This window comes from Anarrhichthys ocellatus, unplaced genomic scaffold, assembly GCF_004355925.1.
Source record: "Anarrhichthys ocellatus isolate YVR2014 unplaced genomic scaffold, GSC_Weel_1.0 scaffold3, whole genome shotgun sequence".
Lineage (NCBI taxonomy): Eukaryota > Metazoa > Chordata > Actinopteri > Perciformes > Anarhichadidae > Anarrhichthys > Anarrhichthys ocellatus.
In genome coordinates, this window is record NW_022280033.1 from 11,714,488 (window position 1) to 11,740,942 (window position 26,455).

The 26,455-nt window shown below is 39.8% G+C and overlaps 1 protein-coding gene across 3 annotated transcripts in view; it reads right to left on the bottom strand.

The window, feature by feature from the left end:
* Positions 1-25,200, bottom strand: part of eys (eyes shut homolog) — a 154,088-nt gene extending 128,888 nt beyond the window's left edge. For 2 of the 3 annotated variants that reach the window (XM_031873083.1, XM_031873080.1), the window contains exons 1-7: positions 25,078-25,200; positions 17,287-18,175; positions 16,767-16,883; positions 12,097-12,293; positions 11,147-11,274; positions 9,577-9,691; positions 4,501-4,660 (exon numbers count right to left, since the gene is read on the bottom strand). In XM_031873083.1, coding sequence (XP_031728943.1) covers positions 4,501-4,660; positions 9,577-9,691; positions 11,147-11,274; positions 12,097-12,293; positions 16,767-16,883; positions 17,287-18,031 — 1,462 coding nt within the window. In that variant the 5' untranslated portion in view covers positions 18,032-18,175; positions 25,078-25,200. The remainder of the gene's footprint in view (positions 1-4,500; positions 4,661-9,576; positions 9,692-11,146; positions 11,275-12,096; positions 12,294-16,766; positions 16,884-17,286; positions 18,176-25,077) is intronic. The other variant, XM_031873088.1, reaches the window with a different exon arrangement.
* Positions 25,201-26,455: the final 1,255 nt, after the last annotated feature.

Genomic DNA, 26,455 nt, shown 5'->3' on the forward strand with positions numbered 1-26,455 from the left:
ACATAGAGCTCTTCATGAGTGATATTGCATGTGTCATCACCTGTACATTGCATTAGAAGAACCCAAGAAAATGATTTATTTGCCACATTTAGTAAAGGGATAGCCTGTCTAAACAGGTGTATTTCCTCTAACACCTCCCTTTGTTTTTTCACCATCTGAACCCGACAGCACTTTACTAAAGGAATGTCTAATGGCCAAATAATTGTTCAGGAGTAAGCTTAGCATAAAGGCTAGAAGCAAGGGGAAACAGTTAGCCTGGCTTTGTCCAAGAAATCTGCCTACCAACAACTGTTAAGTGCACTAAATAACATGCATCACATGTGTTTAATTGGTGCAAGTGTAAAAACAACAAGTTTACAAGGGTAAGATGCCGGATTGTTTCTTGACTGCAAATACAGACTTGACATCACTGAGATGTTGCCAGGCAGGTGTTGGTACACAGATTATTTTTAATCTTTGAACAGAGCTAACTGTTTTCCACTGCATCCAATCTTTATGCTAAGCTAATTGTCTGCTGGCAGTAGCTTCAAATTTAGCGTACAAATAGATGAGAATGGTGTCAATCTTCTCTAAATACTTTTGTTCAGAAAATAAAAACGCATATTTACCCAAATGCTCCTTGATGAGTTGCCTACAACACTTTGAGCACCTTATCTCTTGAAACAATAATAGGATCACAGACATTCCTTTGATAAGATGCATAGGATTCAGGTGGTGAGCCCCTGGAATCACAAAGAGATATGTGGATGGACAGACTCAATTTCTTCTTAAGAAAATAGACACTTAATAACGAGCTCTGAAGAGAGCAGAAGTGGTGGGGGATGCAGGTGGCTTGATATGCCATTTGTTTGGTGCTCAGCTGCCTCAGCAGCTACTACTTTTACCGCTGTGTTTGGGGGTGGGTGTCTTCCAGTGCAGGTTATTAATTTAAAAAGTCCTATCATCAATAACGGAGCAGCAATGACATGTAGTGAAAGTCCCTTCTTGACAGCGGCAACCTCATGCTACGGCACAAACACCATGATTGATATCATCTGCACAGTAGCTGCTACAGGTCATTATATTCGAAATATGCCATGCTCTGCGACAGAAAATCATATAAATTTGTCCTACTAAAACGCCTACCCTCATTTATGGCTGTGAATGAAATCAATTATGTAGCATTGTAGCCTTTTTTGATAACACTTCAATGATATAAAAGTTGTTGATTTAGGCTTCAAAATGTTTGTACTACAATGTCTTAAAAATCTAGAAAAGATCAAATATATATAAAAAAAAAATTACACTGATGTTGAAGGTCAATATTAATTGTAGGTTATTTAAATTTAATTTTGGCAAAACACCTCTTGCTCTTGTGCAGAGTTATTATTTACCTGCATGTTCCTTAATGCCAATAGATTCTTGTCGGTCAGATTAAGGTTAAAATGCAAAGACCTTTTGCATTTCAGGTAAATAATTACAGATGGTTTCACAATTTGTCTTTTAATCACACTCCTGGATCTCTGGTGGATTCTACACTTGAGTGTAATCGCATTTCCAAGTCTTATATTATTATCTACACAATTAAAAACAGAGTGTGTATGAATATATGCCAACTCTTGTTGTTCAGTGAAAAATAAAGCCTTCCAAAATGAAACCAGAATGCCCGGAGCATGCGTAATGTATCCTGAGTTATGATCTATGATACAGTACAGTGGGGTTTCTGGGCAAAGCTTGAAATTAAATTGGCCTTTTTATGCTGCATGGCTCGAAATTCCAAAGTAAAAATCCCAAGATGCCAGAAAATGATGAATTCTATCAGTCACTAAGACCTGCCATGTTGTAACAGACAATTTTCCATTACCGATGTGGCAACAGATTTCAGCTTTGAACAGAGGGGAGAAAAAATCTTGTTCATGTAGTGCTATGTAAGGGCTTATCTGACTGACAGGTAAGTGTGTCAGGACTTAAGGCTGGATTGGGAAATACGCTATAGGCCAAAACCTGAGTGCACTGGGGAAGAAAAAAGAAAAATCAACATTCACTGGTTGTTTAAGCAATAAGACAACAGAGGAACAATACTATGCAGTGCCATCATAAACCCTGTGCAGCATAAACAATGTTCAAGGATCAAAAATCTGTGTTCTTCCATACTGTCCATTGCTTTGTCAAATAACGTCTAGAATAAATAATGTAATTAAGTATCAATATAGATGTTTACATACTGTACTGTATTATGCTGATACATTTCTAATGATATACAATTGTATTTCATGGGCATAATGGACAGTTTAGATAAGCAATACTTCAAACATGATCTTCTCTTATGGTGTAAAATGGCATAGCTGTGAGTGAGAAACTATGAGTCTCCCATAGAGCCAACATCAGAGAAGCATTTATCTTATTTATAGCTTTGTTCTTATTTGTAGTCTCCAGTTATTATGGAAATAACACCTGAGTTTGTCCGTTTCTATGAACTTCTTCAATCATTTTAATGCAAAGGGACATGCTCTGTACCCTAAAATCTCATTGTCTAATAGAAACGTTATCATTGTTTCTGTGTCTCTCCCTTTTTCCCCCGTTTTTTGAAAAAACTTTCTGCCACGTTCTGAGCTGGCAGCTAATTAGGAAGCAGTTTGCCAGAGTACTTGAATGCAATCATTAGCTGGCTTAGAAATGTCAAGCAGGCACGGCTACTGGTAAATAAGCTTTAAGGTTTTAAAAAAAGATGCTTCATCAAGAGAACTGGCCTTTGCTTGAAATCTGTAGTTTAAAGCACAGATTTCTAGCCTGAAATAATTTAATATATTTATACTCAATATAAATATATTTTGTTCAGTTCATTCGCATTTCAAAGACATGCAGTTAGTTGTAGGCTAGGCTAGCTTTGGTGCTTCTCTGTTTGTATTTAGAATAACAGAAACTACTTGTATACCACTGGTTATTGCCTTTCCTTGCCCACCTTTTAAGGGTGGTCAAAGGTCAGAGGTCAGTTATGGAGTAGCAGCCTTTGAGCTGGCTGTGATTGAGTTTTTTGAGACATTAATCAGAGTGGATGTTTGAAAACATGGAGTTTTGATCCAAAACCTGATGGTGAATGAGTGGCCTTCCCTCTCACTGTTGCCCTGCTGACCCATGTGCAAGCAATGTACCGTATTAGAAGTCTTTGAACGAGCCCATGTGACCCTCTCTTCCCCAGAATAACTGCTCTCAGATGTTACTGTGGTATTAAGTAACAAACTTGTCCAAGTTTACTTCATGTCAGCTGGATATTATCAAACACTAACTTCAGGGACTGACATAAACCTGTTTAGAGTTTGTTTTAATGTTTTAATAGGCCTAATGACAAATGTATGCTCGACAAGTTTATTATACCACTGTCTATGTTGAGATACTGCAGAGTGCATGATGTTGCACTGATGATCTGATCATGAAACTGTTAAGTTTATGAAGCTCCATATTATGGGTCAAGCCCATCTAAACATTGATAAATATTGATGCAATATTGTGTAACCCTAATATTGCAGCTGCAATATTAGATGTTGTAATGTTAATTATTTATATACTGCTTGGTACCGTTACCTATAATAACTAGAATAATTTATTAGTTAATTTATATTGTGCATTCATTTTGTAAGTGTACAAAGTAACAGGTAGCTATAGCTATCAAATGAATGTAGTGGAGTAAAAGTTCAAATACCTCAAAATTGGATATATCATGATATTGGATCAGTTCATATACTCACATATACTTGCTGATACCCAATCAAATTTTAAGCTGTGTCGGACGCATTTCCGAAATTCGAAACAACTGCCGTCCTTCCCGAAACCATTCTGATGAAGTCGGTTGGTGGTTGGGTCTAGGTAGGGATTTGAGGTGTAACTCGGTCTACTCATACATCCCATAATCATCTCTATTTTCGTTGGAAGAACTCATCTCTCAAACAAAAGTGTTGTGTCTTTTTATATAATACGGTGTTTTTTGTAACAAGGCAGCAGTGAAAAGCTTTATATGACATAACATTTAAATGGACCCCTGCCAGACAATAAGAAGCCAGTATTCTCTGTGACCATTTTGGCATGATAGAAATTATGCACTTTTGATGGAATACATGACTTGATGCACGCTGCCTTACAACACCAACAAAAGGCAAAATAAAAACATTTATTATATATGGATCGCTCTCAGCAGAAGAGCTCTCTGTGTTAATGTCTTGCATCAGACTGCAGAATCAATTCAAATATTCAGAAAATGATTGCACTTACCACCTGTGTTGCATATGTGCCTCACATTTTTACATATAGTAACAGAACAGAACACAAACCTCTGCCAACGGCATGTTACTGCCAAGCTATACCAGTTCTTCCAAACATCAATCAGTCATGCCTTGCCCCGAGACTTACCTTCCCACTAGGGTTTGTAGAATTCAATCCATATTTTGAGAAATCCTAGTCAACAGACAGACGGACGGACAGATGGAAAGGGGCAAAAAAACAGATAATAAAGCAAAGTTATCTCACCAGTGAAGCCGAGGGGGCACTCACAGGTGTACACTGGAGATGATGATGGCTGACTTGTTGTAATGCATGTGGCTCCATTCAAACAGCTGTTTGGCTTTATCAGGCAGGCATTGCCTATGTGTTGACAAAACTCTCCTATCCATCCCGGGGCACAAACACACTGCAGGAAAACAGTTACATGTTTACAGTACAGCATATACAAGTAAGTATTAGAGCAAATATATATATATGTTCTTCATTGTTTTTGCTCATGCTGGATTTCAAATTAAAAAATGAGGGTTAAGATGTTGACTGTCAGTTTTAAATGTTTGGTGGTGTTCACCCTCCATACAAGTACACAGTGTAGCAATAAGCTATCGGGATGGGTTAAATGCAGAGGTTACATTTCAAATTTCAATTTCAATGTGTTTCGTTTTTACCCTTGGGTAGCATGGAATTGAAATGGCAGCAATTTGCACACTGCTCATATGATGTGGCTGTAAATACCTTTAAATAAAAAGGGTGATTATACCCAAATTCCAAAAAGCCCAACTATTTTACCTACCTCAATGTCTACCCTCACAGATAGTTTTGGTTTAATTTGCTCAGGTTGTGAGATATCCCCCTCTCAAATTTCTGCCACTACCTCAATATGATGGAGGCTGGTGTTTGGTTCTGTTTGTTAAGAGCATCTCCGTGACACAGTGAATAAATGAGCAGGCTACCTTTAATGACATACCCAATGGGTTTTCATACTCAAAGGATAACCATGTAAAATATATATATAGAAAGAAGAAGTGGCTCATGAGCAGTGAGCGACAATTTTTGATTATGTTTGACCCTGTTGAAGGAGCTCCAACACGAAGCATCTAAAAGTGGATGTTAGATTAAGAACATTGTCAGTGGCTTAATGGAACAAGACTGATTGATAATAATTAGGAACCATGGGACTTTAAGGAGTCTTAGGTGTTGTAAAAGATATATATATACAGACGTTGGAGGAGACTGAGCAATAGAGAGGAAAATGTGACCAGAACCTGTCTGTCAAAGCAATGTGTCCGCATACTGACAATGATCACTTTTGTTTATGTTATTCCTTGTTCTTTTTGTATTTCAACTAATGAAAGATTTTCTGAAACATAAAGCCTTGAAGACGCATTGAATAGACAAAATCTATTTACACCCATAAATACATTTCTATGTATTCATAGAAGCGACCAGTCAGAAACTGGAAACAGCAGACAGGAAACTGATAGTTCATACAGCAGAACAATAGACCCCCTATCAGCCTTTTCAACCCTTCTATATACCATCAAAACCCTCACGTTGTGACACCACCTCCAACTACTGACATGTCCTGTCCAACCCAAGCAATCCAAGACAGCATAGTCATGAACAGACTCCCAATGCCAACGCCCACAGTGTTTAGTGGAGACCCAAACCTCTACATTGAATAAAGAGCTTTATTCATGTCACTTGTTGACCAAAAGTGTATTCCTTCAGCTAATAAACTTTATTGCCTAAAGAAATACATCTGTGGCCCTGCTCACAAATGTTTCGAAAGCACATTTTATCAAAATGATGAGGCATATAGAGATGCATGGAATAAGCTCAACCAATGCTACGGTCGGCCATTTGTTATCCAAAGAGCTTTCAGGGACAAGCTGTCAAAATCGCCAAAACTTCAGCACAAGGATGCTGAAGCGTTAAGAACATTCTCGGACTTCCTAAATGCCTGTCTGCAATCCATGCCTCATGTTAAGGGTCTAGAAAAATTAAGTGACTGCGAAGAAAACCAAAAGCTAATACAGAAAGTTCCTGACTGGTTAGCATCACGCTGAAATCGCCAGGTTACAATAGCCCTCATGGAAGAATGAGAGTTTGTGTATCTAGAAGCAGAGATAGCATGTAACACAGTCACTTCTCTATGCTCCTTACTCATCCAACTCATCTTATGACAAAAGATACATAAAGGGAAACAAAGGCAATGTCTTCAGCACTCAAACTGCCATAAACAGTGACAAATCAACATCAAACAATGGAAAATAAAGGTCCCCCTGCTATGGTGCAAAGACAACAAACATCAACTCTCAAAGTGTCCTAACTTCATAGAAAAGTCCCTTGAGGATCGACGGACATACGCGAAGGATAACAAGCTGTGTTATGGATGTGTGAAACCAGATCACAGTGCCAAAGAATGTCATCACCGCCATACTTGTGATGTATGTAAGGGAAGGCACCCTACCTGTCTCCACGATGAGAACTACAGGAGACGTGATGGTAGAGAAAGGTCCGTATCCATTGTTAACGCAGCTCCAAACACTGCAAACAAAATCATGGCAGCTACAGCACTCAGCGTCACTGGAGGTAGTCAGTCATGCAGCACTTCCATGATCGTTCCTGTGTGGGTGTCCTTAGCCAAAAACCCATCCAAGGAACAGCTTGTCTACGCATTACTAGACACTCAAAGTGACAGCACCTTCATTAACTAGGAGGTAAGCGATGCATTACAAGCACTGTGTGAGAGGTTACAATTCATGTGTTCACATCAACCTTTTTTCTTCTTACACAAAGGACAGCATCCCTGTGAATCATGATCATATTCCCACTCATAACAGCAAAACGATGGCCTCACTTAACAGCGGTCGCCGATAAGATGCCACCTCTCCTTAGCTGTGATATAGGACTCTTAATTGGGTATAACTGTCCCAAAACCCTAACACCCAGACAGGTAGACAGGCAGGAAAAGACAATGAGCCCTATGCCATCTTTACAGACTTGGGGTGGAGCATTGTAGGCTGCTCAACACCATGCCTCGATGAAACAGAATCAAGCCTTTGTCACAGAGTCACTGTAGAGGAACTCCCTATAGTCACGCCGATGGATGTGATAAGCGCCTTGGAAACAGACTTAAAGGACACCAAAGAAGATGACAAGAGGATCTTGTTTTCCTGAACAAACTGTAAGGCATCGGGAAAAATGATCAAAACATTATGAGATGCCTCTGCCCACATTCTTCTGGGGGAAAAAAAATACCTACACCTACAGATGTACTACTGGATTTACCCATAGGAGATCCAGAAGTCAAAAAGGCACAGTCACTGCAAACAAAGATCACAGACTCAATGAGTCTTGCCGACCGTCTGTTCAAGTTCCCAAGGCTGTGGCCCGCCTTCTTCGACGAACTAAGAAAATAAAATCATGTGAGCCTTCTACAGTGAGTGAACAGGAAAGTGCTAAACATGTCATAATCCAAGATCTGCAAAGTCAAACATATAATAAAGAAATCGAGCTGTTAAACACAGGAAGTTAACTACAGCGTTGCAACCCACTGCACCACCTTGATGCACCACCTCGACGGTATCCTCAAGGTGGGAGGAAGACTCCGCCACTCATCCCTCGCCAAGTGATTCAAGCACCCAATCTTCATCCCCAAGGAGCACCATGTGACAAAGCTGACAATAGCCCACAACCATGAAAGGACAAAGCCTCAGGGAAAAGGCTTCACCACAAATTAAATCAGATCCAATGGCTATTGGATTCCTGGAATAAGCTGAGCAGTTGCGTAATATATTCGCCAGTATGTGACTTGTTGCAGACTAAGGAGGCCCAAAAAATGAGTGACCTTCCTGTGGAGCGTGTAGAGTCCTCCCCAGCCTTCCCATTATGTGGTATGGACTGCTTCGGTCCTTTTGTCACTACAGAGTAAAGAAAACAGCATAAAGGAAACGGCCTACACTATACCTGTTTGTGCTTACATTCCAGCCACATCTAGATGTTGGAGGATTTGTCCACCAATGCGTTCATCAACGGCTTGCGATGTTCCATTGCAGTTTGAGGTGCAGTTAAATCCAGTGTGACCAAGGCACTGACTTTGTTGGTGCAAAGAATTAATTCAAGGCAGCTGTACAAGAGCTTAACACACAGAGACTCAATACATTTCTGTCACAGAAGCAGTGTGACTTCGTCATGAACGTGCCACACTCCAGTCATGCAGACGGCGTGTGGGAGCAGATAAAGACTGTCAGGTGTGTTCTGAATTAATATTTTTCACACTTCCCCATGGCAGACTCAACGACGCTAAACTACGAACTCTACTCTATGACGCTATGGCCATAGTCAACAGTAGACCCTCCACTGTGGATAACTTAAACAGTTCAGACAGTCTGGAACCACAACAAACCCCAATCATCTGATCAACACAGCTCTTCCGCCACCTGGAACGGTTCCCCAGAGAGGACTTGTACGGAGCAAAAAGATGGCGTCACGTACATTATCTGGCCGAGCAGTTCGGGAGTCGTTGGAAACGTTAGTTTTTAGTTAGTTCTGTTGTTAGAGGCTCCTTAAGCTCACGACTGCAAGAAGATAGAGTCGCTCCTAATGTGAAAATGATTCATAGTTCATGTAATGTAATATGAAACCTTCATAATTTGGTGGGAGTGTAAGTAACCTAATTTGTGTTTTCGCTTTAGAAAGGAAATAGCCGTGTTTGACAATGAATGTTGTTGCCTTTGTTGCATGTTCTTTGCCTGCCTTCAGCTACATTTCTCTTGTTTCCTCTTTTAAGATAAGAGGCTTTTATTTTGATGGCGGCTCTCCGAGCTTGGAAGGTAGTTGTACTCTTCACACAGTTAGAGCAAAAATTACGGAGAACATGTTGGAATTTGAACACAAAGAGAGACATTTAATGTATTAGCACCCCCCAAAGAGGCACATGGTTGGTGCATGTTGTAAGACTGTAATGACTGTAATAATTGTGTTTAAGTGAATTATTGTCAATGGTGGCTCTATGTGTGTAGGCTACAGTAATGCACACATCTTTGTAGTTTTGTGTTTTTGTACACAGCTCTTACGTTGGTTTGGAATTTAGCAATACATTTAAAATCATCAGTCAAGTCTCAGACTATATTTCGTACTGATATGAGACACACATAAATCATAATTTAACAAAATGAAATGTAAAGATTTATGCAATGCATCACATCTCAGCTTATAAATGTGTTCACTTAATGTTGATATTGTAATTAAAGTACAGCATGAACCATATTTTGTGGGCTTCAGAGTATTTCATTAGGACTGAAACATTGAATTACTTACCTGATATCCGCCAATTCCACTCAAGCACAATCCCTCATTCAGGCAGTGGATATTGAGCAGCCTGCAGTAGTCAATTAATTCTTCACAATTCTTCCCGGAAAACCCTCGCAGACATCTGTTAAGATGAGGCCAGTGTCATCAAAATCAATTCACCCAAAGCCTTAAGCACTAATAAGCCATATTTTGTCTCTTTTGCAAGATACATGGGGTCATAATCTGTTTTTCTATGGAATTATTTGTGATACAGAGGTGGGTGAAATAATGTCTGCAAGTTTTTATGATCTTGATCGCCAAAAAGCTGGGGCTAGCACATCAAAACTAATTAAGGTTCATTATAAATCACAGATTACGCTTTCTTAAACGCGTAAAAATCCAACTCGTTATTTCACTGATTATAATTTCTATATACTGTATTTCTATTTCGAACCTGATTTAATTTAAATGTCTTTCTTTTGATGAGTATATGAACTGTGATGATGAGAAAAAACAAAAGTGTCACATTTATAATTATCTAGTCTTGGAGCCAAGACCAGGATTTATGTATGTGTTGAGTATTTAAGACTTGTGATCTGATACAGTATAATAACTGGATTTAAAAGACATCAGCTGTGAGGTAGAGTTGAGACCTCAAAAGCAGAGCCTTATTCACATGAATTTCCTTTCTCATCAATGTAGTAGACCTAAAACCATTTTCATATAAATCCCATTAGTGAGCCATCAAAAAAACCTTCCTATCTTGTCAAGACAATTTGAATCCAGTTAACTTAAGTTGACCAGTGTCATTTTTTATTTGAAGATGGATGTGGCATTTTATTTTTCACTTCTAAAAAAAAACGCAAGACAAGACGAACTTCCCAACCGTGCCTGCAGCACTTTGTCCCAAACACATTAGTTCCTACTCAAGACATAATTCTTTTTAAAAAAGTACATATTTTCATTTCATAATCACATAATTTTCCAAAAAGCAAATGTTACTTAAATTGGAGTAAATAGTGCACTTTTGTTGGGGACTATTTTCAGTTGTGGATTTATACACATTTGGCGTGCGTGTCAGTATTAACAGCTGCAGGACTATTTACTCTATTTTATTGTTGTTTATTATGTATTTATCTATTGGTCTGTCCTATTGTAATCTTGCTCGGTGAAGCACTTCTGGCTGCATGACTGTATGAACGGTGCCATATAAAGAAAGTTAAGTTGAGTTGATGACTGTATGTATGATTGACTTAAAATAACAGTTTCCATGACAAGTCGTTGCTTTTAATAGTCTTTTCTTATAGTTTTTGGTCAATAATGGAGGTCTATGGCACAAAGGAATACACTAGGCTACACAGAAAAAAAAATATTGTTGGTTTTGACCTTTTTCATGGGATTAGTTGGCCAGATGATATAGAATATGAGATATATAGAATCACCAGCCTACAATGAGGCTTGAGGTCTGCCAGACATCTATGTATTCGTCCAAGAGCTTGTAAGTGAAATGTAAATCCTAATCACATTGAATGACATTCCAGTCATCTAGAAAGGAGGAGTGAGAGTGGCCTCCATTAGATCCCTGTGTGCGTTTTACCTGCAGATATAATCATTTCCCCTGGACACACAGGTGGCATTGTGAAGACATGGTGATGGGCTGCACAGGTTCTGCTGCCTCCTGCATGCTGGGACCACAGTACCATCTGCACAGACACATTCAGAGGCCTGCATACAGAGGCAAAACAAACCAGGTCACCTGGCAACTTGGGAAAACTTGTGTTAGATTACACAAAGGATACATAAGATCACTAACTGTAAGAACATGAGCGTATTGTGACTTGACTGACTCACATTATTATTCGTTACTGATCTCTACAATTATATTTAATCGAATCCAAGTATGCAAGTAAATAATGTGTTTTATATATGTTTTAATATGAGTTTTAGAAACCACAAGAGGCTAATAAATGCTAATGGTGATGTAATTCAAAGTTAATGAGATTTGAGTTTCACATTAAGCTTCTAGAAATAAATATCTACGTCAAGCCGCAGCAAGATCAGGCATTATTTTGATAAATGTCCCTTTTAGTCTGCTCTACTCTGGTTTCTTTAGGTTAGCTGTGAATGTGCAGTGCATTTGGCAAACTGTAATGAACAAAACAAAGGTCAGGGAAAGACAATTAGACTATTATTGTATTTTCTCTTGTGCATCCTCGAGAACATTAGAAACACTACTGCCTTAGCAAAATGTTAGACCACGATGGCATTTCCAGTGAAAGTCGAACGTTGCAGAAGGTGTCTAATTACAAAAAGCTTTTAATGAGAGACATTTCAAACTGGCACTTAAACATGTGATAGGTCATTCAATCAAAATACTAGAGGATGCAAACACCCTGGGCTCATCTTCAGCAGGAAATATTAATTGCTGCTGCAGCCTTCAGAATGAAGCCATTTGATCTTGTTTCAAAACTCTATATTAATCTTCATGTGCCATTTCTTGTTTATCTCCCACTGAGATAAAACAAATAAGGGAAATTAAATCCTCACATGCTCCCCTGTAGTGCAAATTCGTTCCTCCTGACATGCGTATGACACGCAATCGAAGACAACTGTGGAGTCACAGTAGACGCCCCCAAATCTTTCCGGACAACGACAGACAAATCCTTTGAGGCTTTCTTCACATACGCCACCATTTCTGCATGGATTTGGATCACAGGGGGCTTTCCTCTTCTCACAAGGTGGGCCTGGAAAACAGACAGCACAAAATTACAGCACTTTTATTCAGATTGTATTAACATCTAGAAACTATAATGTTCAAAAAACCTGTCAACCGGTGTTCTTTGCACAGCAGACATTAACACATTCTACTTAAAACTATTAAAGCCCAAGCGGTGAACATGGAAAGTAACATGGCACATGTATGAAATCGCTTCAGAGCTGTTTGACCAAGTTTATGCCTGAAAAGACATGACTGACATGACTATAATCCATGGAGGAAGGGGTGACTGACTATCAATAATTACACAGGATGGAGGCATGTGCAGGACCACTAATTTAATTGTGACAAGCACAATTAAACTAAAAGGCAAGATCAACTGTAAACAGCATCATCGCTGTCAGGCTGCTATGGTGGCATATGATTGATGATATACTATAGAGCCTAATTGCCCATTTCAGAAACCTTCCCACTGAAGCCAACAATTCACACCAACTGGAAAATAAGCAAAACCAGCAAGATGTTATCCTGCACATGTATATAGAAAAGACAAAGAAACCTCACTAAAGTTACCCCAGAGTTCTTCACTTCAGGGAAACCAAAGTCGTAGTTAAGACTAAAGCAAATATTCCGACCAGGTAACAAAATCGATCATTAGGTTTGGTTCACCTTCAAATGTACGGTTTTCTCTTAAAGCTATAAACAGGGAGTTGAGTGTGTGCCTTGTAATTTTCCTGCTTAATGCTTGTGAGGCAAAATTGCCTCAATCTCATGGTGTTGCGTTTCATGCTGTGAGCGTGTATATTCAAGTTTGTGCTTGTGCAACAACACAGGAGGGTCGGTCGGTCTGCAGCTGCCATCCTGTGCAGTCAGGTCTACTGTAGCATTAATATAAATGAGCATTGGGTCAGGGCGGTAATCAGGAACGGCAGTTGCTTGATGGTACTGTAAACACTTCGAACACAACAAGCAACATTATAAAGTAATATGCGGTTCAAACCTGTGGCAGTCTTTAGGGAAAACAGTTTGTTGTTATACACGGTTATGTTTTTGTCAAATTGCATCATCATTTGATTTGTTCTTGTTTAATTCATCTCATTCCATTTCAACAGATTTATTTTTTTCATTTTTATGTCCTTATACATACATTTCATCACCTTCTCTGTGCTTGAATAATGCCACTAATAAACTTGCCTGAATGACCAAGGACAACAAGTTAAACATGACAAATGATGCAGCCATCATTATTGCTGCTTCTTTTCACAATATTATTATCATTATTCCGATAATCATTGACAATTTTACTACTCTTGTGGCATACTGTACTGTAATATGCAACACTTTGGTATACATTGATTTAAAATATGGACTGAAATAATGAATCAGTTTGTGCAGACATATCACACAAGAGTTCCCAACGTGGAAGGTGTAATATTTTCATCATGTAATCCAAAAGAAATAAGTCGATACCACTGTGCCAAGTACAGTAATAAAAGGAAAGTCATCATCAGTATGTAGGAATGATTTTCATGGTGGATTTTCACTGAACTGTATTTAGTGCTGCAGCCCGTTTCATAAGCATCTTCTGAGATAAAGTACTTCCAAACTAAGCTGTAGCCAGTAGTTTTCTAAATACTGCAGGACCACAACACTTTCACCAGCAGGAGCATAACCAGAGTCGGGGTAATGCCGGAGTGACATTGTATGCAACGGATAAAATTAGACTGAATTCCCTGCAGGTTCAAGGTGAATAAAAGTTGATGTTATTCCCTGGTGAGGGTTTTCATTTTTGTGTTCTTCACAAGGTGCCTACACATTTGTCTTTCCAGTGACTCTTTCTTTGCATATTTTCTTTAATCCCCCTGCTGATACGAGTGCTCATGTCCCAGAGGCTCCTCATAGCCTCCTCTGTGGGCATCAATCTTACTGTATACAACTCCAGGGCGTGCTTCTTCCTTAACTCATTTTCCACCAGATATTGAGTTTTCATGAGCGGTCCAAATGCAAACTACTACATGTTTAGGAACACTCCCATCTGTTACAAACATTTATGACATAAAGTGGTTGTAGCACTCTCAGCACTCAAGATGGAATCCTAATATGTTGTTTTTTTAACGATTTGTATTGGCATTTATGTCTACCACTGATCTGTTCATCTCAAAATCATCCCTTATTATTGCTGTGATTATGAACGGCAGAAATCTAATATACGTACATAAAGAAATAATATTGTGTCACTCTCTAATTAAATTGTTTAACAAGGGTAATGAGTACATATATTATCCAAATTAAACCTTAAAAAAAAAATCATATTACTACCAACAAGATTGAAAAAACAATTAGCACCTTCTACCAAATGGAAAATGCCCTGTAAAGATGGTAATACCTTGCAACAAATACCCGAGAGATAGTCCAAAGGAGAGTCAAATCAAAAGAAAATCTCATTTGAGTTCCCATGAGTTGGGCTCATTATTCTGTGCGCATAGACTTTGGCCTATGAGGGCAGCCAGCACTGGAGCAGCCACTAACTTCCAGTTGATTAATGAGGCAACTGCAGCAGGGAGGTAAAGGAAGCACAAGCTCCACAGAACTCCCAAGAAGCTGATGGGACAGCAGGACACCATGACTATGCTAAAGCACCCGGTGGAGTCGGCTTACTTGAGAGAGCAGCGGCAATTAAAGCAAATTAGATAAAAGCTGCAAAGGCAGAGGGTGCATGTGAGTAACCAATTTATTTCTGATGTGAATTATATGAATTATCCATTTAACATCAGACGAGGGCGCACATTTCTTTACAATGCCACCTGTTTGGTTGAAGAAAAATGTCCCAATATATAAGTTATTTACTGCAGATGGCATTTTTTTTTCTTTCTCAGCTATATGCCCGTACATCATGTCGGAAAACATATTTAAATTAGTTCAAGAAATTGTTTTCATCAATAGACCTGTGTTGAAGCTGAGACAATTCTTTGACACTTACAAACTTTTTAAGGCCATGGGCCATTGACTTTTATCAGATGTAATTAAGGAAAAATAATTTCAAAGTTTATATGAGATTACTTTGACATACTATCTGATAATTAAATGTTTCTTTGATAATAAACAATAAACTCTTTCTGGAATATACTGTACATGTCCTTTATCTAAGTATTAACATCCAGCATTCCTGACACACAAGAGCACAAGGGCAAAGCGTTTTTAGTTCCCTTTAAAGATTCACAGAATTCTCTTGTAATCTTCTCTTTCATGTTTTTATTCAGAGTTGCTCTCGGAGGCGTCTTATACTATCCTTCACCCTGTACTTTCTTCTTCTTCTGTATTCGACTGAAAAAAGGATGCCAGCATTGGCAATAACCTTGAAACCACTTCTTCCGAAAATAATAAGCTGAAAGCATGGGCTGGACTCGAAAAGGCAAAGCTATGACACTTCAAGAAAGCTGCCGGGACAAATTGTGCTCCAAACAAAACAATGAATCAATGCGAGGAGCCACCTGGAGTTTTTACTCCAGAAAGTTCAATGCAGGCTAGTTTTACAGCAGACAATGATATCCAGGGCAACCCAAGGAGTATCCAGGTCTTATAACCCACTTGTGTTTGATACCCATTTAACCTAACTGTAAGTTACTGGAGCAAATGAGGCTCATTACCTAAATCATGGCTGAAGTGGTAATGTCTCATAAACAAGCTCACCGGATCACGATTGCCACCCAATGCTTGCATACGAGCCCTTAAGTAACTCGCCTAAATCACATGGCAAGGAACACAATTTGGCTGCTAATGGAAAATACGTTACATTTGTGTTTGATACCCTTTTGGAATTTATTCAGGTGAAGAGGCATTTGCATACTTTAGCCTTTACTTGGCTCAAGCTGATCAGACCATCAAAACCGTGAGCATGACACATAGTGATTTATACAGAATTCAGTAGAAATGAGAAAGACATTTTTTTTAAGCTCACAGACGGCGACCAATATCAAAAGGTCTGATTTAATATGCTTAGCAGAAACACTACACAATAAATTACATTTTAATTGATTGCAGTAAACCTTTGTTTTACCAACTGCAACACGCTCAGTTAGCCAGCAGTTTAGCACTGGCTGTTTACGACCACGTCGTAACGTGAGGTGAGGTATTTGATTAAAAGGTGGCCGCTTCATATATTATGATGACAAATATAACATTGTAGGATCAGGTTTGAAGCCCATGAGGAAATGTTGATCTTTAAAAGATATATGACTTTTCAGTTTTCAGCTTTGACCTTTTCCACAGATAGTTGCCCCTTCGAGGCAAATGACACAGTTGTGCAAATGAAACTGGGATGCAGCAAAATCTCGCCCGCTGCCTTTTGTAAATAGCTTGAAGAAAAAACGGATTGTCTGTGTATGATTCGCCTCGCAGCGATCAAAGCTGTACAATTACTTTCAAATATTGTGTTTTTATTGTCAAAGTCAGACGATCCATCTATATTACAAAAACAACAAGCTGAAAAAGAGCTGCTTACCAGAGAATCCTGTGTCACAGATGCATTTGAAGGAAGCAGGCAACCCTTGAACGCATGTCCCATTTTCACAAATTCTGTCACAGTTTTCTTTTCCAACGACTTCAGAGCAGTTAACGCCTAAAACAAATGGCAAGTCAGTTGTCTATACAACACAGAAATACACAGATAAAAAGATATGCCTGGGTTATGAAGTTTCTGGGCATGTACAAAACAACTGCTGATGCTATTTATTTGAATTTCTAATTGAAAAAAAAACATTTATACACTTGTGCCTCATGATGGTTTTACACCGCACACAGTGCCACAGAGAGTAACGTCACGGCCACACACACACACATCATGTCGTCAGAATGGAAGTTCTTCTGAGTAAAGAAGACAAAGCTGCAACTTCTAACACCTGCAAGTCCAAAATAAGCTCTTGATGAACAACCTTGAAGACATTTAGAACAGCTGACAGTCAGACTTTATTGAAAAAAGAACATTGGACAAGAACATTGCAATCAGTCCATACTGTCCTTACCTGTAAAATGTGGAGGACACAGACATTTATATGTTCTGTGGTTGAGGTCTGTGGATCCATTGCTCAAACAGACTCCTTTGTTTTCACAAGGGTTATCCAAACAACCATCAGACTTTTCACAAAACCTCCCGGAGTAGTGGTGGTGGCATAGACAGCGGTATGCATCTTCCCACAGGCCTGTTTGACAAACACCGCTCCCCGAACAAAGTCGCAGCAGAGGAGACCCCTGGCAAAGTTGCGTTTTAACAGACACATTGAGCCGTAAGCCATGCTTGCACAGCTGCGTGTCTCCTTCATGCAGAGCGATGAAGTAATGACAACCTGGGACGAGCCACTTAGCCTCAACTTGCTCACTTCCATTTAGATTGTGGGGGAAAAGAAACTGATCTTGTATCTGTCCAGTTGTTGAACAGCTCTCAAAGCCGTCTTTTGAAACATTGAGGAGTCTGATGCCGTACGACTTCAGTGTTTCATCAGCAGACATCAACAGTTTGTCTCCATGTTGCAGCTGAAGTGGGCATATCTGTGGGAAGTTGATAGGGGGCCCAGTTGACTCCTCTCCCCCTTGAGAATACCAACATTCGGAAACACTCCTACAGATGTTTCCTACGAGTGTCCAATTCATTTGGATTGTGTGTTGCTTAGGGTGCCATTCAAGTGAAGCTTGTCTGTTGCAAACTGCTTGGCAGTGGATCAGATGGACAGCCACAAAGACAGCAATCATGTGAAACAATGATGCCCCCATGCTGCCCCTCTCTTACTATTTAATACAAATCAATCCGGGACTCAACATATGTCTTCTGGAGAATGAATGAGGCAAATGCGTTGTATTATACTCCATGAGATGCTGTTCCGCGTACTCCAAGAAGTCCACATGATTAGTAACGACCTGAGGAAAACAAAGATTGTGATTAATGATTTGCAAAAGGAAGTAGATTCTAGTTCTACAAAACACGTTTGTCTAATATGAGTTATTTCTACAGCTCAAAACTTGATGAAGTAGAATTACCGCCTTGCGGTCGTATTCCTCCTTCAACCACTCAAGTTGCGGTATGCAAATTACATGTTTTACTACCATTAATGAACTTGGACCTCTGCCCACCAAATTGTAATCAGCACAAGTGAATGTTTGAATTTGTAGAAATTGCCGTTTCTGAGATACCGTGTTCACGAGAATGGGACAGACAAACCAAGAGTATGCCTCTGGCCACGGCTGATGCCGGTGCGGAGGCAGAAAAACACGACCGCACTGCAATCATGCATACTTTGCTTCATTGTAACAAATAGACTTCAGCGAGTCTAGCTGAGCCGCCATAATCACATGCGGTGCTGCTGACCACCAAGTGTGTCACAGCAGCCTCGGTCTCCCTGAGGTTTTTTTTACAGAGAGTGACAATGTCAGATAAAATATTCTCTCTTCCCTGCCGGTGCCTGATACCTCAATGTCATGCAGTGAGATGAGTTAAAGCAGACAGCATTGTCTTTTTCCCTCAGGCCCTTTTCATCCATGTGCAAGAGATAAAACAACAAAGTACAGAAGCCTCACTGCAAGACAAAAACTCTGCTCCTTGATCAGCTCACAAGGGCTGATATGAATAACTGCATGGTGATAAGTAATAAAACGCTGAATATGGAACAACAATATCAATAAAGGGGGAGTGATACAGTGAATGAGATTGCAAGTATTGTCATGAGGGCTGTGTGGGCACCCATTCAACCTCATTTACATGAGATGAGGTTGAATATTGTGTCTCACAAGCTGGAGAAAAAAATAATTAAATTCAGATAAAAACATGTAACTGGTTTATGTATGTAGTTTTTGAAGGGTATTCATTATTACCAGCAATGGAGGAATAAAAAGCATACTATTAGTTTATCTATTTTTGGTTTAACTATTATTTAAAGCTTCTCTAATCGATGTTTTTATATTACAACTCACTTGTATTGAAAAACCTATACAGAGAATCATCCCTTCAAGTCTACAGAGCTATAGAGACCACTGGCGGTATCAGTGGGCTGGTTTTTAGCCTTACTGGCTTGTTTACTTGTACTAGAAGTTAATTAGCAAAGAAAAACATAACACAACTGTCTTTAATCTTGAAGAGCACATTAGCTGACAACCTCCGTTTCTGCTAAATTAAGCCGATGCGGAAGTGTCTTAAAGCGTGCATTCTCTCTACTCACCAACAGGAGGCGACTCTTCTGTTTGCAAAATGAAGTCCGATTGTAGAGAAGACTATGAGAAAATGACCCTACTTCTTACTTGATTTATTAGCTCAGTAAACATTGTAAACATGAGTTTGTGGTCTCAAACACTAGTTTGAAGTATTTTCTATACAGCATGATGTTCATTTAGTAAATTATGATCCATTTAGAGTCAAATAGACCATAAAGGGGAGTATGCTTTAGGACGGGCTTACTGTGATTGACAGGTCGCTGCCGCTACCAGATCCGTATCCAGCGTCACTACGTCACCCCTCCGCTTTCCAAATATGGTAAATTCCATTCATCGGTTGCAAAAAACAACAACATGGCAACGGCCGTATTCCAAGAGGGGGATGGCGAATTATATGACGTAATATGTCACAAGATCGTAACCAAACACAAATGTGATTATAACATCAGATATGAAATTACCAAAAAGAATACAACAGATAACAACTCTCAAAACAACCTAAACGCAGTCTGAATCAAGAAAAACAATTAGAAAAAAAAATAAAATCTATTTTAAAAGAATTGCATAAGACAAACACCCGATTCTAATATGACCCCAAACAATAACAGCTTGAAGAGTTTCTGCAGCTGCGGGTAGCACTGTTGTAGCAGTGGTGTTGACTGAGATCAGTTGCTTATTACCAGTAATGTGATTATGGCAGGAGTTCATGACTGGTAGCCTACCACAGATGCATATTGGACTTTTATAGTAGCTACCACAATTCAATAATACATGGCATAGTAATATATATAATACAACAATGCACTTATTTTCACTTCATCTACCAAACACAACAAAAGCTTGGTCAACACGACAGCAAGTCTGTTTCACCAAGATCTGAAATCCAAAGTTGGAGCGCAGAGACAGCTGGGATAAAAAGAGCATCTTATATCACCACGCATGTGACATCGAACTGGCAACGTCCACGAGCAGCATGAGGAATGGATCGATGCTGGAGGAAGCGCTGTAGCAAGGGGAAAGAAATCAGGAGGAAATACTGCCCTTTCTTCTGTCCTCAATTTCAACATATGCGGCAGGAAGCAAAACACATGCATGGCCTAGTGATTTAAATGAAGGTCAATATATTTGATCCCTAATAAGAATTTTTCACAACAACCTCTAATGCAATTTGGTTTCGCACAATCCAACGTGAGATACTCAGAGGCGGTTTCGACCGTTTGCATGATGAATGCAATTTAGACCCTTAAGCACATTCATCCTTCATAACTGTGCAGTGGTTTTAAATTAATTTAATCTGAATTATAATCAATAGTAATTCATACCATTACAGCAATCTATACTGTTGTCCTCCACTTAAACAGGCCAAAAGATTTTCTGTGATATAAAGACGCCTTAAAGGTATTGATCAGTCAGGATTAAACTGCGGGCCAACCACTGGAGAGGTTCAAGTAATAAGGGCAATGGGGTCAGAAGCAAGGTCATGCATGTGGGTGGGGGGGGGGGGGGGTCAACTAATTGCCTTGCACAGCCTACTGTTTTCATTATAGCTTAGTTCCATCCACGTTTTGGGATGCCAATCACGCAGGTGTGCAGAGGGCAATGGATCAAGGTAGCGGTGTAAATCCTCGCTTGACTGATGACTGAGAGAGATGCCAAGAGGACATAACAAATGATCACATCAAACTGGACTACATCTGGTCAAATGCTCGGTGCATTCAACGATTAGGCGATCGACAGAAAAGTAATCCTTTGATAATAGATCAAATTGTTTAAGTTTTATAAAGTGGTTTAGTGTCTCAAATATAAATACTTGCTATTTTGTCTGAGTCTTTTTTGACAGTAAACCGAATGTCTTTCCTTTTCGGACAAAACCGGCACTGGAATAACTCAACTTAGGTCAATTTAGGGAATTTGTGATGGTTATTTTTCACTATACATGATTCAACAACCCATCAATTAATCATGAAAAAGATCCACAGATGAATCAGTTACATTAATCATTAGCCGCAGCTGTGCAGGCTACAATCCATTAAAAATAAGCACTAGACAGGTCATTCTACGTAACAAAGCTCACAGAGTACTGTTTGATCATAAACTAGGCCACATCTGAAAACATTTGCGAACTTGCCATCTAATGAGAAAAATTACGTTTTCTTTTTTTCAAATCAAGCAGCAAAGTTTGGCTCATTAAGCCGTCGGCGCCATGCACAGGCGGAGATGAAGATGTTGGCTAGTGAGTGAGGCGCAACTGCTAGTTACTGTATAATGGCACTTATGCAAGAATGAGGACGCGCAGGTGTAAGTTGAGGCAAACATTGTTGAGATAAATAGTGCAAGCCTTCTTGCATATGGTAATTTCTCATCATGATTTCCTTGATTCAGAACTTCTCAGGCCCCGACAGCTGCGGTGACTGAATGTTGTGCGTGTTTGCTATTGTGCTCCATTGTGAGTGCACGTTTGTTTGTCTGCTCAGGGACAGGAGACGACTTCTTGGAAGGTTACATTTGTGTTGCACGTTAGATAAAGTTGAATAAAACAAATACAATTTGAATACAAATAATTTGTAAGCCTGCCACAATGTTGAAAGCTGCTGTTTTTCTGTTATACATTCCTCAGGAACATCAACAAGAAAGACCCATTTACAAATCTCTTCACCTCAATGAAGCTGCTGAAATGATTGAATCCGAAGGTGAGAGCAAATATCTCTCCAGTTATCACTGCAGATGAGGCAGACAGACTTTATGGCTGCCATTACGGAATGAGTATATGGTCTTTCTATTAATCCCACAAATAATTTGGCAGAGAAGTTACATCGTTCCTGACCAGCATGCCAATTCATTCTGAAAGCCCAGTCCTCTTTCTTTGTGACAAAAAACAAACAAACAATCTTTTGGAAAGTTAATTCACCTGAGAAAGACTCAAAGTAAAAACACAGGCTTTAAATCCACTGGCACAGAATTCCTTTCTCTGCCCACTCACTGTTAAACAGTCTATTTCATTCTGTCAACAGTGGGGTGATGGATTTGGTAGATGATGTCCCATTTCAGAGTGGGTTAGAGCTGAAAAAGGTCAACTGCCATCATCATTAAGTGGGTCGGAATGCAGACGTGTTTCTGAACACGTTCACAAATCATAACCCCTTTAGCTCCGAGATTTGTGATGATTCACCCGAAGCATTGTCATTAGTGGATCGTGCGAAACATAATAAATCTGATATCCTGCAGCTAAGCTTCAAACACCATAAAAATCTGTTTAGCTTCCCATGTTCCATCACCAGCAGGACACCACTGAAACAGCACCACTGAGCCATTGATGTGAGTGCGGAGCCACTGGAGGACTGATAAGCCAAACACCAGCAGGCTTGCTGGCCACAGCCGCTGCCGACTGATCACTCACGCTCCCTGGGAAGCGATCTGCATCACCGCTAATCAGTTATAACACTGATGAGAACCCGGACCCTGCAACCCTGAGAACCAACCCTGCATACATTTTCTCACTCTAAATGCTCAGTAATTGAAGCCAATGGAAAAAAAACAATTTTAACTGAAATTTCAGGACAGCTTCGTGAAACGCTAACATTAATTTACTGGCTAATAGCAAAAAGAAAATTACATCTTTCGGAATTATATCTCAGAATGGTTAGCGCATGGAAAGCTACAGTTAACATGTGTTCCTTCACCTTCACATATAAATTTTTTTTATGTTTTTGTTCTCCATTACCCCAAGGAACATTTCAAACTGCTACTGTAGGACGTTTCCAAGGCCATAATACCTCAAAGAAGTTATAACCATGGGTTAAATTAGGCCAGAGCCAGCAGCAGCACAGCTTCACCGGTGCGACTTCACCTCTATGAATTGCTCATTTTTGTTTGAGGCAATACCTTCATCAGTCACTAGCCCCCCTGTAGTATAGACTGCAGTGTTTCCTGTTTATTTGGTGCTCTGGAGGAGAACCTCAATAAAGCAATGCTGTGCCTCTTTGTTTGTTTGTAACACTTGTGCCGTGCTTCTGGGAATTGGGGTATATACTATTTCAGTCACACAGCGCCTTAAGAGCCCTACATAAAGGAAATACTGCAGGTATATGGCGCAGCATGGCCGCGTAATCATTATCCAGCGGTAGGTTATCGGGTACCATACCAGAAAACTGCTTTATGATTTTCACACTGTAGTTGGTACAAAGGATGTATTAAAAGTTTCATTCAATGTCTTTTTTTGAATGTTCACCAACACTGAACAAGCTGCTCCTTGGTGTTAACAGGTGTTGTTGCTTGAGTTTAAAAAGTTTAGCTCACTTCAATCAGGCAAGCACTTCCTCACCAAACCCCCTACCCTCCTCACGGAAAGCTGTAGTGCACTTGTATGGAAAGTAATCAGCCCCTCTTTTGTTAAGATTTGCTTTAATATGAACTGAACCTTAACCAATCAAAGGGAGAAAAACAGATCAACACCTGCTAAATCTGATATTATAAATACAAGGGGAGAATAGAGCTACATAATAATGAAAACACAACAAAATGTCATTAGATTGCCCTCGGAACATATTTCACAGCTGCTGATGGAGTACTGATGATAAAAGCTAAAGACGACTTTATAGTTTTTTCCACCACCAGACACAAAAAAACATAAGCCATGCAGCATATAAGAGCTGCGGTATGGCACATATATTGGTTTATGTCATGGAATAAAACTAAAATAGGTACAGTATCTGGAAGCCCTGAAGTTGTTGGTGATTACCTCTGCCAAGAAGGTTGTTTATTTCTTATTTAGGATATCTCCAAAACCTGCAATTATATTTTAAATCTTATTTAGGGTTTGGTCATCAAACGACAGTCCATAGATTGCAAATGTCTACATTTTTATCAAAATAGTAAAAGAAAAAAAAGGATTGTGCACCGTTGTTGATTGTTGGAGACATTTACTCTGTGTGCTTTCTTGTTTCACTTGATTTCATTTTTTTCAATATAGCAGCTACACATCACATGAATACACAAACTAAATAAAGAATGCAAATGTTTTTTTTCCTCAAATAAGTAGGTCATGTCTCACAGTTGAGCCCCATTAGCATCATAGGTCTTGTCATATATATTTACAGTAGAGTGGCTGAGTTGTGATCCCCTTTGGCAGTACACTGTGGGAGGAGGCCGTCTCATTCAGTCAGGCCCTTATCTCCACCTCATCAGTTATGTGTATGCTTGTATTGTTAGGCTATTTGAGTTCATGCCATTTGCTTCCTCTTGTGTTCCTGCACAGATTATGTCAGTACGAACTTTACAACAGACCAGGGTCCAAATGGTGTGAGAAGGTACGTCTGCACATCATGGTCTAAGAGAGTCCACCTGACAGAAGCTAATGCAGGTCTCGCAACAGGCCTGCAGCCAAGGTGGGTCTGCACTAAACAACAGCTTAGCATTACACTCAGCCGATGCGTCTGTCTGCCCCCATCCTGCAAAGGCCCAGGATTTACTATGGACGGGTAATCTCACTGGCAGAGCGCACAGCAAACATGGACCATCTGCCGCCCGCATGCAGCACGGTACCAGCGGCACGTTTCTGCTGACTGACAATTACACTGTAAGGTGACGCCGTGTGTGCCGGTAGGGTGCATGCTCACCATTAAGTCGATAAGGTGGTCCGCCCTGGGACAGCAACTCGTAACATCATTTTGGAGTTTGTCATTCAGAGCTGAGAAGTGTCTCTCTCTCTCTCTCTCTGGAGGATGTGACAGCTGAGCTGGTCTAAGCGCGTGGAGGAGGAAACATGTTGCTAAGGTAATGTGATCAGACGCTGAGGGCTGGAGGCGTGCCTGTCTGTGGAGGAGATGGCCCTCTGGTGCAGGGGGAGGGCGGGGACACAGCCTGCCCGATTGATTATTTAATTAGGCTAAAGTAAATATTCATTAGACCAGCCAATCTTGTGTTAAAATTTGAAGCTCTCTCTCTCTCAGTGAATGAAAGTGATTGTAGTCTATATTTTACCTGAGGGGTAAAAAAAAAAAAAAGTAAACTAAACCGACTTGTCTTATAACTCTGATTGGACCATAACAGATCTGGAAACGCTAAATAAGACCCCAAAACTATTTCACCCGTTTACTGTATTAATTGATACTTTGCCATTAAGCTCAATTGCTTTAGCTGGTAATTAAATGGAGATTACACTATCAATAACAATGCAGCAATTATTTTAATGTTGCACTGGATTAAAGGAGACAGTTTCACATTTTGGAAAAATGCTGTTATTGGCTTTGTTGATGAGACAGACGTGAGAAGTGTAAAAAATGTCATTGTTTTACATGTAGTTGTGGGAGTATAACTTCCTGGAGCTGTCATCATCGTTTGGTTGCTGGGCAATCAGCAAAAACTCAAAGTCTGTTATTCTACAAACTAAAGAAGTAAAGAATTACTGGCCGAAGTATTTACTTACCTTCAGACAGGCTAGCTGTTTTCCTCCTTTTAGTCAAAGCTAAGCTAACCGTCTAATAGCTGTAGCTTCTCATCGTACATGAGAGTGAGAGTGATATTGACCTTTCATCTACTCTCAGCAAGAACCCTAACAAACATCTTTGCCCATACATGGAATGCAGTGGCGGGCTGTTCCTTTTATACCTGAGCCTTCTGTACTGTCCTACTACAGTTGAACAGCTACGGTGCAGATACATGAATCCGTGCATGACGGGACGCTGCGTCATTAACGGACAATGCATAGTCAAATCAACGTAATTAACACAATGACAACAACAAAGTCATAAGAACCAGTCACATATATTCATATGACAACAAAGCATGACACATCAATCCAGCTAGCAGGCTCTGGCACGTCAAAGAATACACCCAACATGTCAAACTAAAGATCTGATTGGTTGAACACTATGACAATCTACAATATCGTCCCCATTCACTTAAACTGCAAAGGGATGCACTTGAGAGTCTGCAGGCCTCGGGCCTCTGTTCTTACCAAGAGACACAGAGGTGAAATCTGATTGGATCAAAGCT